At 38.3% G+C, this 14,070-nt stretch overlaps 1 protein-coding gene and 1 long non-coding RNA gene across 6 annotated transcripts in view; both read left to right on the forward strand.

Annotated features, from left to right (window-relative positions):
- The window catches only part of LOC133533129 (ankyrin repeat domain-containing protein 50), a 176,502-nt gene that overhangs the window by 105,982 nt on the left and 56,450 nt on the right, over nucleotides 1-14,070 (forward strand). For all 5 annotated transcript variants that reach the window (XM_061872085.1, XM_061872089.1, XM_061872086.1 and 2 more), the window contains 4 exons: nucleotides 354-453; nucleotides 2,125-2,247; nucleotides 2,914-3,047; nucleotides 6,036-6,194. In XM_061872085.1, coding sequence (XP_061728069.1) covers nucleotides 354-453; nucleotides 2,125-2,247; nucleotides 2,914-3,047; nucleotides 6,036-6,194 — 516 coding nt within the window. The remainder of the gene's footprint in view (nucleotides 1-353; nucleotides 454-2,124; nucleotides 2,248-2,913; nucleotides 3,048-6,035; nucleotides 6,195-14,070) is intronic.
- LOC133533137 (uncharacterized) lies at nucleotides 6,799-7,955 on the forward strand. The gene is made up of 2 exons (XR_009801810.1): nucleotides 6,799-7,140; nucleotides 7,714-7,955. It is a non-coding gene; the product is annotated as an uncharacterized LOC133533137 (long non-coding RNA).

Here is a 14,070-nt window from a genome sequence, read left to right on the forward strand (position 1 = left end):
TATCGAACTTACTGTGGGACTTAGTCAATTTGTGTAGTAATGTCTTATAATATTTATTTATTTATTTAAGTTCAATAAGGCTTGTGTTGAGGGTACTTAGACAACCATATATATATACTCGTAATATAAAAAAATATAAATACTTAACTACATAGAAAACACCCATGACTGACGAATGAACAAATATCCATGCTCATCGCACAAATATGCCTTTACCAGGATTTGAACCCGGGACCATCGGCTTCATAGGCAGGGTCACTACCCACTAGGCCAGACAGGTCGTCGAAAACTATTGAATATGATAGAATCCGTTGATATTTATTTATATAATAGTTGATTGTTATCGTCGGTAGAGCGCGCGTGTCGCACGACGCCAGCGCCGCCGCGGCGGCCGCGGCCGCGCTCGACCACCTGCGCATCAAGAGCGACGGCTGCCTGCTCTACCTCGAGAAGGTATACTTTTTTTTTTTTTTTTTTTTTTCTTTTTTTTTTCATAATAGGATTATTATTTATTAGGATAGGATTTTCATTCACCGTCTTATTCATAAACGTCTACTAAATATCAAATATCAAACAATTATTCAGCAAATAGGCCACAGGGGCACTTTTACATGTCCATTTTTACAAACAATAAAAATTACAAATATGGAATCGATGAAATAATATATACTTTATTAGAGATGTATACTGTCTCTAAATGTCAACTTACACAAAAAAAATGATTAAAAAAATAAAACCATCAAATACTAAAATTCTTTAGAGATGTATAATATAAAAAAAGATATTAAATTATCCTTAGAGATGTATAGGGTCTCCAAGGCTTGAATTATTATATAAATAATTAAAAGACAAAAAAAATAAATCAGACAAGAACCGAATGAAGTGTCTCACGTTAATGTCACTCAAAAGTAAAGTTACATACTTATAAATAACATAACATGTTGCCCGTGTAAGCTTAAACAGAGAGAGTTAAAGATACAATGCCGCTGATCATTTCCATGGTACCAATACGTCGGAAAGGGACAAACGATGATCAGCGGCATCGTAACTTTAGTACACGTTTATGAATAAGGCGGTTAGATTTTGATATTTATTCTCATAATATAAAATTACAACATAAATTTTGCTAAACTAATCTACATGAATTTATATTATGATCGTCATTTATATGTACATAAATAGTATTATATAATAAAATGGATGCAATTCAAAACATGTCCTAAAAATAATAATCAATCTTATGTCAAGAATTTCATCATTCATATCAAAGCAATATATATCCAATACAACACAATACAGTATATATCCTTTCCTCCAATATGCTACGACATCTTCACCTTATTGTAGCAAAAATAGTACGGGAAGTTCTTCATTATGGTCAAAAAAAATCTAACCATTATTTTCGTGTTTTAGCGGACAGGAAGTTATTACTGTATTGTTTTTTTTCTTTTTAAAATCATGTATCCACTAAGAAAAGCGCAAAAAGCCAATTAATATAGCCGCGGGCTGCGTCTACACTACCCGGTCAGCATCATTTCAAGCTATAGGATAGAGTGAGATAGTAAGATAAACGAACTTACACTTAATAAGGTTGTTTCCAATTTTTTGAAGCGCTTGTAATACGTTCTATATTAACCAGAGGTTGCCCTAAATGTGTTCTTACAGTACATATGGTGCTACTTTACCACACTAGTGCGAAAATACTGAAATACATATTACGTTACTGTGTCGAACATTTAAAAGGCCATATGAACTGTAAAACGTTGTACGATACATGTGCGAATAGGTAATTCGCAACTCGTGTCAATTTAAAACACTCCCTTCGGTCGTGTTTTAATTTTTCCGCACTCGTTTCGAATTTCCTATTTTTCGCACTTGTATCGTAATGTACTATTACAGTACATATGGTGCTATTTTACCGCACTAGTGAGAAAATTAGCATATTGAGTTACTGTGTCGAACATTTAAAGGGCCATATGTACTGTAAAACTTTGTACGCTACATGTGCGAATAGGTAATTCCCAACTCGTGTCGATTTAAAACACTCCCTTCGGTCGTGTTTTAATACATCACCACTCGTTTCGGATTTCGCACTTGTATCGTAATGTACTAATTTATTTACAGGTGTTGGACGGAGTGGTAGACGGCTTCATAGCGCTCCGTGAAATCAAAGAGATACCAGGTACACTCAACGGGCTGTATCTATGGCTGGCTCAGCGGCTATTCCATGGACGGCGATTTACTAAGGTACTATTATTTTCTACATTTAGCGTTATAAATTAATATGGCAAGCTAAATTGAAGATGCGAAATTCGATAACATTTTCCTAAATTATGTAACAATATTTAGGTGTTAAACTGCACCGTTTATTTCGGATGTCAAATATGTATTCTTCTTTATATAATATACTGTGGCATTTATTTGTGTCATGAGCATGGATATTTGTTCCTGAGTCATGGGTATTTTCTATGTATTTAAGTATTTATAAATATTTATATATTATATATATCGTTGTCTAAGTACCCTCAACACAAGCCTTATCGTACTTACTGTGGGACTTAATCAATTTGTGTAATAATGTCCTATAATATTTATTTATAATGTATACATCCACATAAAACACACCTCCACATGTAACATCCTGATAAAATAAAGAGTACACTTAAGAAAGCACTGATTAAAATGAATTAATTTTGTTACAAATAGTATTATAATAACATGTAAGCACTAACTGCCAACAGGACTAATTATATACTTAGTTAAGGCTAAACTTAGTTAACATAATCTCCAAATATAGAGATTGTAACTGAGTGCAGACTGTACCTCAAAAAAAACAAACGCTGAAATAAACAGATTAATTTTTTTTTTTTTAATATATTTCTTCATTATATATAAAACTAAACCATGTTGCAGGTCCGTCTACTGCTAGACGTGTTGCTGGCCGCTCGCTGCGGCGTCACAGAGGAAATGTTATACAAATGTCTTCTCACCAAGGAGTACAGTGTTACTAGAGAGGATTTCAACAGACGCCTGCATTTGCTTAGAAGGTAGGTTTCATATGTAATTACCTTTGAAAAAAATATGCAAAATATAATTGACTGGCACTAGTCGTTTATTAGTGTAGGTTTTAAGGTTCTGACGGAAGATCAGCGCTGTGGTCTCCGCAGCATTTATGCTGAGTCAGCGCCTATTCTTTACCACAACACATGACCCTCTACTAATATCTCTATTAATCTAAAAATAAGACACGTAATATATTGTTATTGATATTAGTGTCAAATTGTATGTTACTTTTTCTTTGTCTCTTGTCAATTTTCTTTTTCTCTTGTTATTTGTTTGTGTCACAAAGCATGTAAGTTGTGGTTGAATAAAGATTTTATCTATCTATCTAATTAAGTATACACCGTGTTTTTTTTATTTGCGTTAATTTCAAGGGTGCATTCCTGAGCTTAAATTAAGTAACTTTCTCGAAGACACCGGTATTCTAATTAACTCCATTTCGGAGATAATCAATATTTTATTTTTATCTTATAAAGCTCTTACGAGTGTGTACACTTACCTTAGGGCCCGTTCACATATTGATTAGTGTTTAGTACGGGTTAATACATTTGCTACTAAACGTAAGTACTATCTCGGACGATCGATGTTCGAAATGACATTGACATTAGGGTGGATCATTCAATGTATGAAAAAAAAAATTTTTTGCTTCTGTCCTTTTCGGCTGCTATGCAAAAGTTGTTACACCTACCTAACATTCATAATATAAAATATCAAAGAGTTACATTCATATTTAGTACTGCCCCAAGCTAACGGAACTTTTACAAAATAGTCTTATTTGGCGTGATTTCTGTTACCCACTATTTAATACGATTCGATTATTTTACCATCGAATGTTGATAAATCGGTCAATTATGCCGTGGTGTACCACTACAAATATTTGTGTCATTTATTAAATTTGAAACCCTTGATGACACTACGACTGGACCTCGCAGCGTTTCAGGCGATATAGGGAAAGCGTTGAAAGATTGTGAGACACTTCCACTGAAGCCCTTTCAGGCAATGGAGTGTACTCTGCCTGTAATTACAAATAAAAGTGATTTGAGTACGGATCAGCTTTATTTGTTTCAGTTTGGGATCTTGTAGTGAAAGTCTTACTAATAAAACCCGGGCAAAATAGTACATTCAAGAGCTTACAATAGGAAACTGGATTCTGCGGTTGTATATTTCTACGTCTGCACCGACAGAAAATTTGGTATTATTAGTAAATTTTGTAATTAAATTCTATGCCCCTATGTGATTTTCGATTAAAACTGAACCACTTTGAATTCACGGAGCCAAACATTTACATAAAACCATGATGCTATCGCGATACCTTCCCCAGCACATGAGAGTCATCGTGGACCGTGTTATCCACGGTATGGCTATTTTGGGCACCCCAGAAATATTTTATTGGTCATGTTAGCTGATGAAGGAGAGCAAGTGAGAGTTTCAGCTTTACAAGTATTGTAAAAGCACGAGAATCGGTCACAAACATCTCTGCGAGTTTTCGTGCTGCCAAAATTTAATTTAGAAGCTGAAAACTACACGAAAAACTATACAAATTGGAACCAAGTTACTTTGACAGAACCATCACTAAACCAAAAATTAAAGCAAAGATTTGATTCTTGACTGTATTTAAAACCCACTGTTAGTCGAAACGCAGATTATACCTCGTATAAAAAAATATCGCTACCACACTCAAGCCACAGAAAGGTGCGTCAAAATAGTCACTGAGGCAGCTGCAGCAGTTTGTGGCCCATTCAGAAGGCATGCATTCATCAAAACGAGATTGAAATCTCGAAAAATTATTCCATTTTTCAACTCCAAAAAAGATTTAAATTACAGTGAAAAACCTACAATTAACGTTTTTTCATGTTTTTTTTTTTTATATGGACTATTGATTATGAGCTTTATTTTCATTCCATATTGTTTTTGTAATCCTTAATAACGATTAGAGTATAATATACAGTGACTTCCTGCTTTATATTTACCCACAAGTTCAGTTTATAGGTGGCGGTTTATGGATTTTTTTAGAAAACTTTAACAGCTCTGGGGCAGTATAAAACATTGGAATAAATTAAAAATTTTTACTCATCTGATATAATGTTAGTGGGTAACAAGTTTCTTGTGGTAGCCAAAATCAAAATTCAAAAAAAACTATTTTTGATCCACCCTAATTGACATGTCCCAGTTTTCAATTGTTTGATTGAGATAAATGTAATGCCCGTGCAACAACAACGCTATACGCAACATTTAATTACTTTTTATAACAAAAAAAAAAAATGTAAAAAAAAAATATAAATATTTTTTTTTTTGGAAAATTTACTATGTCATGTAGTTTCCTTAAATGTACTTACCAATACCCCGAAGTTAATGAAATAAATAAAAACACGGTGTATACATTTTAAAAGTTACAACTGCCTTACTGAGGAGTTATGTTTACGGGCTAGCTTAAACAATAGACATTTAAAATCGAGTCAAAAGGCTGTAAGAAAGGGAATAAAAGAAGATAGTATTTTTAATATTACTATGATACTTCTCAGTTCCATCTGCTCCTACGACGCGTAGTAAGAGATGGTCAAAGGCATCGTGCGCCAGGAGGGTCTAACATCTTGTGGGCCGAATCGGAAACATAAACATGTAAATTGACACTTAACGTTAAAGCAATCTACCGTTCTCGTACGTTTCCTTGTGCATCTTCCGCCTTGGAAGCATAAACTTAACATTTACACTTCGCGCCAAAAATCTGTCGTCATCTGTGCTGCCCCCTACAATTTATGCACGCAAAAGTTATGGCGTCAGCCGAGAACGCTGAATCTGCCAGTTAGGTTACGCCTTGGCTGCTGAAGGACTTTGTCTTCTTTTCTGTAGTTTATGACATCTATTTCAGTTTATATTAAGAAATAGCATTTAAGAGGGATGAAATACGCAATTGTGCGTGCAAGTAGTTTTAAATGACTGGTAATTCTGTTATTTACGCCATCCATCTTTTCTAGAATACTAGTAATGGAGCGTTCCACCGGCTACCTATCCATCTTCCACCACTCGTTCGCCGTGTGGCTGCTAGACGTGAAGCACTGCACGCGGCGCTACCTCTGCTGCCCGGCTGACGGTCACGCCGCTCTTGCTATGTATTACACCCTTTTAGCAAAAAGGTAAGTCATGATTTCCCCAATTCTGAACGCCATATCGGGATACCGAATGCATATAGCCGTGATACAAAATGGAATATGGCGCCGCTACCTCGCCATGTTACCCCATTTTGGGTAAAAGGTAAGTCTCAATTTTTCCCCAAATATGAAAGCCATGTCTGAATATCTAATGCACGTAGCAGTAATACAGAAATTGTCTAGAAAGGTCTTTCGGTGGTTGGAGTAAATGCTACCTCCTACACTCTTTTAACCAAGAGGAATGTTATTGGTGGATCTTATCTCGTCGCTATAAGGTTTATAATCGGTTAGACTGTGTTCACAATGACACGTGTCCATCCAATCACCGGCAACCTGTCACCACCACGCTATTGGCCAAGAGATGTGCTATAGTTGGACTTTATCTCGATGCCATAAGACATATGAACCATCAGTTAACAATCAACGGCTACGCCACACTTTTTTATATAATTTATTTTGTAACCAAACAGTCATATAAACATATCAACAATGTAATACAAATGGTGTACCACAACAAAAGGAAAATACAACAAAAAGACCTGGAGGTTCATAAATTATAAATTATGTTAACTGAAATGAATGAGTTGAGAATGAATATATATATAGTCTGTCAAGCAAAGTCTGTCAGTAGCAATGTAAAGCAAACTGAAGTATGGCAACACTCACAGAGCAGTATTGCGCTAAGAAAAGCAGCAATGTACATCGAACCGAAACATATTTTTTTCCGCTGAGCGCGCTCTTCGTACGTCAACTAAAATTGCAGCTCGCGGTTTATTGAAGCATTTGGAAATTGTTATTATTATGAGAGGGACAATTTAAACTGGAGTAAAAACGATGTCAATCAATATGATAAACGAGATCAAAAAATACCTATTTGCAAACGGACTATGCTGGAGAAAATAATGTTTGAATCAAGACATTGCTTCCGCAGGTAGCTGGATTTTAATATATTATCAGATTTCTCGGTTGGAATTCAATATTAAAGATATATCACGATAAAATGCAATACAAATGCTCCTTTATGCAACCTTCAAAAGCTAATTAGACATATTTAGGTAGGTACAATCGAAAAATATATCAATAGATTGAATTAAAATAAAGGTTTGTATGCTTAGTAAAAGGTGGTCGCAAAAGGCGAGCGCTCGCATTCTTAACCTTTGGTATGCTTAGGAGCAGATCTGCTACATATATATTCAACTTAAACATGAAGATGTCATAGCTAAATAAATGTAAAGGTTAAGGCATTTGCACTCGAGTACTTTTTACCAAACGAGCTGTTAGTAGGTACCTATACTACTGAATTTAACTAGAATAAAACAATCCATTGTTTTATATAGGTAAATATTAAAACCTAGGTAAGTAACCCCTGAGCCATCACTGGCAGCGGTAGCCCTGGTAGGGTATCACTGTAACTATTCTTGTCACAATTGCAGGGCTTATTAAATATCAAATATCTGGACTATTTACATCATTTCATCATCATCATGGTTTTATTCTGTTTTAGCAAACTTAGAAGACAAATAGGGAGCAAAGAGAACATGAGCACCACGGTAGAAAGCTGTTTTTAACATCAGTTCAGAAACTGAAGAAGCCCAAAGAAAATAATTATGCCACTTGTTAATTGTAAATTAGTGTATTTCTCTTGAACAATGTCACATTCACATACCAGTGTAATTTTGAAATGGTTTTACAATATATTTATATAAATATACAGATTAAAAATAAATAAAACACAACTGCAGATATTTTGGTGTTCATTTAATTTCAAGGCAATTAAGATACGGGTCACTTTAGCTTACTTACACTTAATTCAGGCCATTCATTGAAAAAATATCATTAAGTTACCAATGTTACTGGTCCACTCCAACCAAGCATCAGAATACTTTGTACCTAGTCACTTATTGCATCTTAAGCATAAAACAGATCTGTTTGAATCTGTTTGAGTAATATGGAGTTATATTGTTTCTGGATAAAAGAAGGTATGATTTAAATGTTAAAATATTTTTCTAAAATTATGCACACTGAATAAATTATTTTAATTTATTGAACAAACAGGTAAAGCGACTTAAAACTTCTTTTAAATAGGTACATACCGACTTCAGAAAGTATAAACTAGGATTTTCCATAGGTATACATGTGCAATAGCTGAGTGCATGAAACAAATCAGCCTAAATAATATATTTTCGTGATGATTAACAAACGGACAACTTTTACAATAATAATCTAAACTATTGTCCCAATTTTTTTAGTTTTTTTAATTAACAAGTTTATTTTTCGTCTTGTTTGCGTTGTACACGTATGTACGTAAACCGCCGTAGGTAAGTTTTGTATGAAGAGAAACTTTTACGAACGCCTTATATTGGGCGAGTTTTAATCCTGCAACAAACATATGGAAGTATTAGGTTGATGTTGCGAAAGAAAGTAGGTATAATCAAGGTTCTTAAACGTCTTAAGATTGTTTAAAAAAGTTACCTTTGAAAATATTTGAGGACTTCGTCTGTTGATATTGGGAACAATCGAATCAGTTGCGGTTTCGAGGGCACAATTCGTGGTCTTATTGGATATATTTAGGCATACGTTTTATCTTTATTTAAGCCTTTTAACCCTGAAACAGAAAAAACTGCACATTATCTTAAAAATTCTCCGGGATCTTGAAGTAATTATCATAACCTCAAAATTTTCTAATGGTTAAGATCAACGAGCATGATTTTACTTACATTGTAGGCATCTTGACTTTGCTTATGGTCATGCACAATATTATTTAATATATTTATATTTATTTTAATGCTGGGAGCAGAAATTTCTCTTGAATTAGCACCGATTCGGAATGTAAACAAACAAGATGGACGATCCACATTCTACAGATAAAACACAGATTACACGCGATTTTGGAATTATTCGAACACAGTGTTGCTAGCCCGCGATTTTTCAAATTTGCCGCGTTTTTCTACTGACAAGATTTGCTTGACCAACTATATATATTTTGTATTATTTCTACTTTAATTTAAATTATTTTCTTTTAATTATTTGAATTTTAATATTTTTGTTTTGTTTTGGCCTAATTTAATTAGTTTTAAGTATGATGTGTGCCCTAGCAGGGCGTTTTGGACTGATATTAGTACTTACTTAACACCTTTTATATTTTATGTACATGAGCTTACAACGAAATAAATGTGTGGTGAACTAGCCTAATGAGAGAAGTAAAACCAGCTAGTTTCCACACTAATTATATATATTGTCAATAACGGCACACAAGAGTCACAAGCACAAAGAAAAGAAATAAGAGTACAAAGCACAGCACAGTATAGTTGAAGAGAAACTTAAAGTAAGCACAGGAGATAGAAAAAGCACATAAGGATAGCGTACATAAAAAGAAACTAAAACTATAAGCGCTATTCGGCGCGCAGCGCAAACCGAATATAATCCCAAATGTAAGCGAGTCGGTGCGTAAGCATTAACCGTTACTCGGGCGGCGCAAGCGCATGCGTCCAGCCTCGAGAGTGGATATCTGCCGACTAACTAGGATTTCCGAGCGCGCACGAATGCACGCTCGGGTCACCGATCTACGGCGAAGCGAACCGAGCGATAAGGCAAGTTCTTGTTCACCGCGCTCGCGTCGCGCGGAACCGTAATGGCGTTTGAATATAATAACATTAATATTATTTATTAATATATTAACAATTAAAATATCTGTCGCCACATCAGCCCCCCCGAGACCTTTATGGTCGATAATAATCGGGGAAACGTATATGGCGACCAGAACGAGACACTTTAGGTTCAGAAGGAATGGCAACTGAGCTAGGCAAGACGGTCGATGACGTTTTGGTAGGGCCAGACGTTTCGGTCAAAATGTAGGCAGGTTTTAACCTATCAATAGAAATAGAAACCTCATTACCGGCGATGTCAACCCTATAATACTTATCCGACCTATCGATTACTCTGTAGGGGCCAGCATACGGTGGCTGTAGCGACCTACGAACAAAATCTTGTCTCACAAAAACGTGAGTTGCAGTTGCCAAGTCCTTATAAATAAAAATTTTGGCAGAGCCATGACGTGTAACCGTTGTCGGTTGCAACTTTTTCATATGCTGACGCAAACGTGACAAGAAATCGGTATAGTCCGTCAGTTGGTCAGGTGTCGGTTGCAATAAATCGCTGGGAAGTCTTAATGGCTCGCCGTAAACTAACTCGGCGGTCGAAGCAGACAGATCTTCCTTCCATGCACTACGTATACCTAAAAGTACTAGTGGAAGGGTTTCAGTCCAACATTCATCTGCGTGGCACATAATGGCAGCCTTGAGCTGGCGATGGAACCTCTCCACGATTCCATTCGCGGCCGGGTGATACGCAGTAGTTTGCAAGTGACGAGACCCAGTCATTGTTGCTATCTGCCGGAATAAATTGGAGTCGAATTGCCTGCCTCGGTCAGTAGTAACATTCTGAGGACAGCCAAAACGTGCCACCCACGTCGAAATGAAAGCTTTGGCAACACTTTCCGCCGTGATATCGTACAACGGTACTGCCTCAGGCCAACGCGTAAACCTATCTACAGCCGTGAGACAGTATTTAAAACCGTTCGACACAGGCATAGGGCCAATTAGATCGACGTGAACGTGTGAGAACCTACCAGTAGGTGGCTTGAAATCATGAACCGGGGCATGCACGTGGCGTGAAACTTTAGAGCGCTGGCACGGAATACACGCTCGCGCCCATATCCTACAATCCTTCTTAATCCCTGGCCACACGTAACGCTCAGTCACCAACCTGATAGTGTTTCTAGCGCTAGGGTGACTGAGTCCATGGAGGGAATCAAAAACTTGCTTCCGGAACTCTGATGTAATGAAGGGACGCGGGGCTGGCCGGGATACATCACAAAATAACTTGACCGATCCAAATGATTTTTTTTCTAAATTCAGAGATGAACCGCCATTGATTAAGTCCCGAAGCTCTGTATCCGTAGCCTGTGACAAAGCTAAAACCTGTAAGTCAAGTCCATCTGTGATGGCCTCAATCCTCGATAGCGAGTCCGCGACGACATTCTCTTCACCTGATATATACCGGATATCCGACGTAAACTGAGAAATAAAATCTAAATACCGGAATTGCCGCGGAGAACACGAATCGAGGGATTTTTTAAGAGCGGAGACTATAGGTTTATGGTCAGTGAGTATAAAAAACGGTTTCAACTCGATCATGTATCTAAAGTACTTCACTGACTCATAAATGGCTAAAAGTTCGCGATCGTAGGTGCTATACCTCGTCTGAGCGGGTGTCAACTTGCGAGAGAAAAATCCCAATGGTTGCCAATGTCCCTCGACCTGTTGTTGGATGACAGAACCAATGGCGAAATCTGAAGCATCTGTAACCACCGCTAGGGGAGCGGAAGGGTCTGGATGCGCCAAAAGAGCGGCATTTGCAATACTTGACTTGCAAGCATTAAAAGCCTCCTCTGACTCTGGAGTCCAGACAACCGGGCTGTTGCTCTTCACCCCTGGACCACTTAGTAGTGCATGGAGAGGAGCTTGTAATTTAGCAGCACCAGTAATAAACCGCCTGTAAAAATTTAGTGCCCCTAGGAAACGCCTCAGGTCCTTAATCATCTTAGGCTTAGGAAAATCTTGAATAGCCTTCACCCTAGCTCCTATAGGCTTAGTACCCTCCGACGAGACCAGGTAACCTAAAAACTCTACTTCCGGTACCGCAAATACACATTTATTAGCATTAAGCAATATACCATGGTCATTGAAACGCTCAAAAACCGCTCGTAAATGGGCTTCATGTTCTGAGTCATTGGCAGAGGCTACTAAAACGTCATCGATAAACGGAAAAACAGAAATCAAGACCCCTAAGGACTTCGTCCATAAACCGTTGGAATGTTTGCGCCGCATTGCGCAAACCAAAACTCATAAATGGGAATTCGAAAAGTCCAAAAGGTGTCGTGATTGCCGTTTTCGGAACATCCTCGGGCGCGACGGGAATTTGATTATATGCGCGCACTAAATCCAACTTGCTAAATACCTTGCATTTAAAAAGGTTATGCGAGAAATCAGCGATGTGCCGCACTGGGTACCTATCAGGGACAGTCCGTGCGTTAAGAGCGCGATAATCGCCACAAGGACGCCAGCCATTGTCCTTTTTAGGTACTAAGTGCAGCGGAGACGACCAAGGACTCTCCGATCGTCGCGCAATCCCCGAGCGCACCATATCCTCAAATTCCCGCTTCGCAATTTTGAGGCGATCCGGTGCTAAACGCCGTGGCCTTGAAAATACAGGCGCACCTGGCGTAGTCTTAATAAAGTGCTGCGTCTGGTGTTTACACTTACGCTCCTGAGGATTACCGGCAGGCTTAATAATGTCCGGGTATTCCTCAAGTAAGGTGTGAAACGGCATATTACCAGAAATTACTTTAATTTTGGGGTAAGGACAAGCTGAAGCATCTACAGCGGCTGATGAGAGCAAAGTTATTCCATCGACTAAACGAGCATAACGAACATCGACAAGTAAATGATAAAATGAGAGAAAATCCACTCCGATAATAGGTTTGCTCACATCAGCGATTACAAAGCGCCAACAAAACATACGGCGTAAATTAAAATCAAGCGACAAGGTAAGCCAGCCATAAGTACTAATGGTAGTATTATTTGCGGCGTAAAGTTCATAATCAGTCTTAATATGACGTCGTTGCGCACGCAAAAAGCTAACCGGATAAACACATAGATCGGACCCGGTGTCCACCAAAAACTGAATTTTTGTTTTAGCGTCAGTAACAAATAAACGCTTTGACACTGGAACACTTTCACTGGCCGCTACGAGCGACCGATCTACTAGTTTTTTGAATACGCACAAGGGGGAATGCACTTATCTGCCTTTTCCGCATACTTGTAGTGGTACCAGCAGAGGCGCTGGGCGTCGCTGCTGGGCTTGCCAGCTCGCGGCCGGCTCCTGGAACGATTACGTGGCTTGCCGCGGGACCTCGACCGGGGCTGACCCTGACGGCCCCGGGAGGTGGACATCGCGTCAAGCCTTGACGCTAATGCATCAATTTTCTGGTGCAACTGGTCTATCATGGAACCAGGAACGCTTGATGACGACGCCGCAGCCACCTGATAACCAGGTCCGAGCGGTGTAACTTCATGCACCTTGTCCGCCATCTGGGCCACGGTATCCAAGGGCAAATTATCCTGGTAAGCGACTATGCTTTGCAACACTGTAGGTAATCGACTCATCCACAAATGGCGAATAAAATCATCCGGATAATCTGCACCCGCTAAACTCCGAATATGCCGCAAAAACTGGCTCGGCTTCCTGTCACCGAGCTCCTCTTTCGACATCAACTGCTTTAAACGCTCCTGCTTAGAACTTGACAAACGAGCAATGAGTTCCCTCTTGAGGGTGCCATATTTATCACTCGCCGGCGGGTTGGTTATAATATCCTCAACTTCAACCGCGTATTTATACTCCAAAACGGATATGGCATGATAAAACTTGGTAGTGTCACTCGTAATCTTTGTCAACGTAAACTGGCCATCTAGCTGAGCGAACCACATAGTCGGCTTATCCGGATAAAAGGGCGGTGGCTTAACACTTATGTGGCTAACGGATGACTCACTCGAACTGGCCCCCGGTCCAGGGACCTGAACAGTCACCTCAGGTGCGCCCTGATTACCATTAGGCATTTTCAACTTAAAATTCAAAAGGTCTATTTTAAACTTGAAACTGTACTCAAAATCTTGAGAGCGTAATGCTTGTTTAAATATAAAACTCAATAAAGTATGTAAAAGTTTAAAATACAAACGTTTGTTATAAATTAAAATTCAAAAATGGCCGTCACACCGGTTACACGGTAATATTTAAAAATGTC

Source organism: Cydia pomonella, chromosome 28, assembly GCF_033807575.1.
Source record: "Cydia pomonella isolate Wapato2018A chromosome 28, ilCydPomo1, whole genome shotgun sequence".
In the NCBI taxonomy this organism is placed as follows: Eukaryota; Metazoa; Arthropoda; class Insecta; order Lepidoptera; family Tortricidae; genus Cydia; species Cydia pomonella.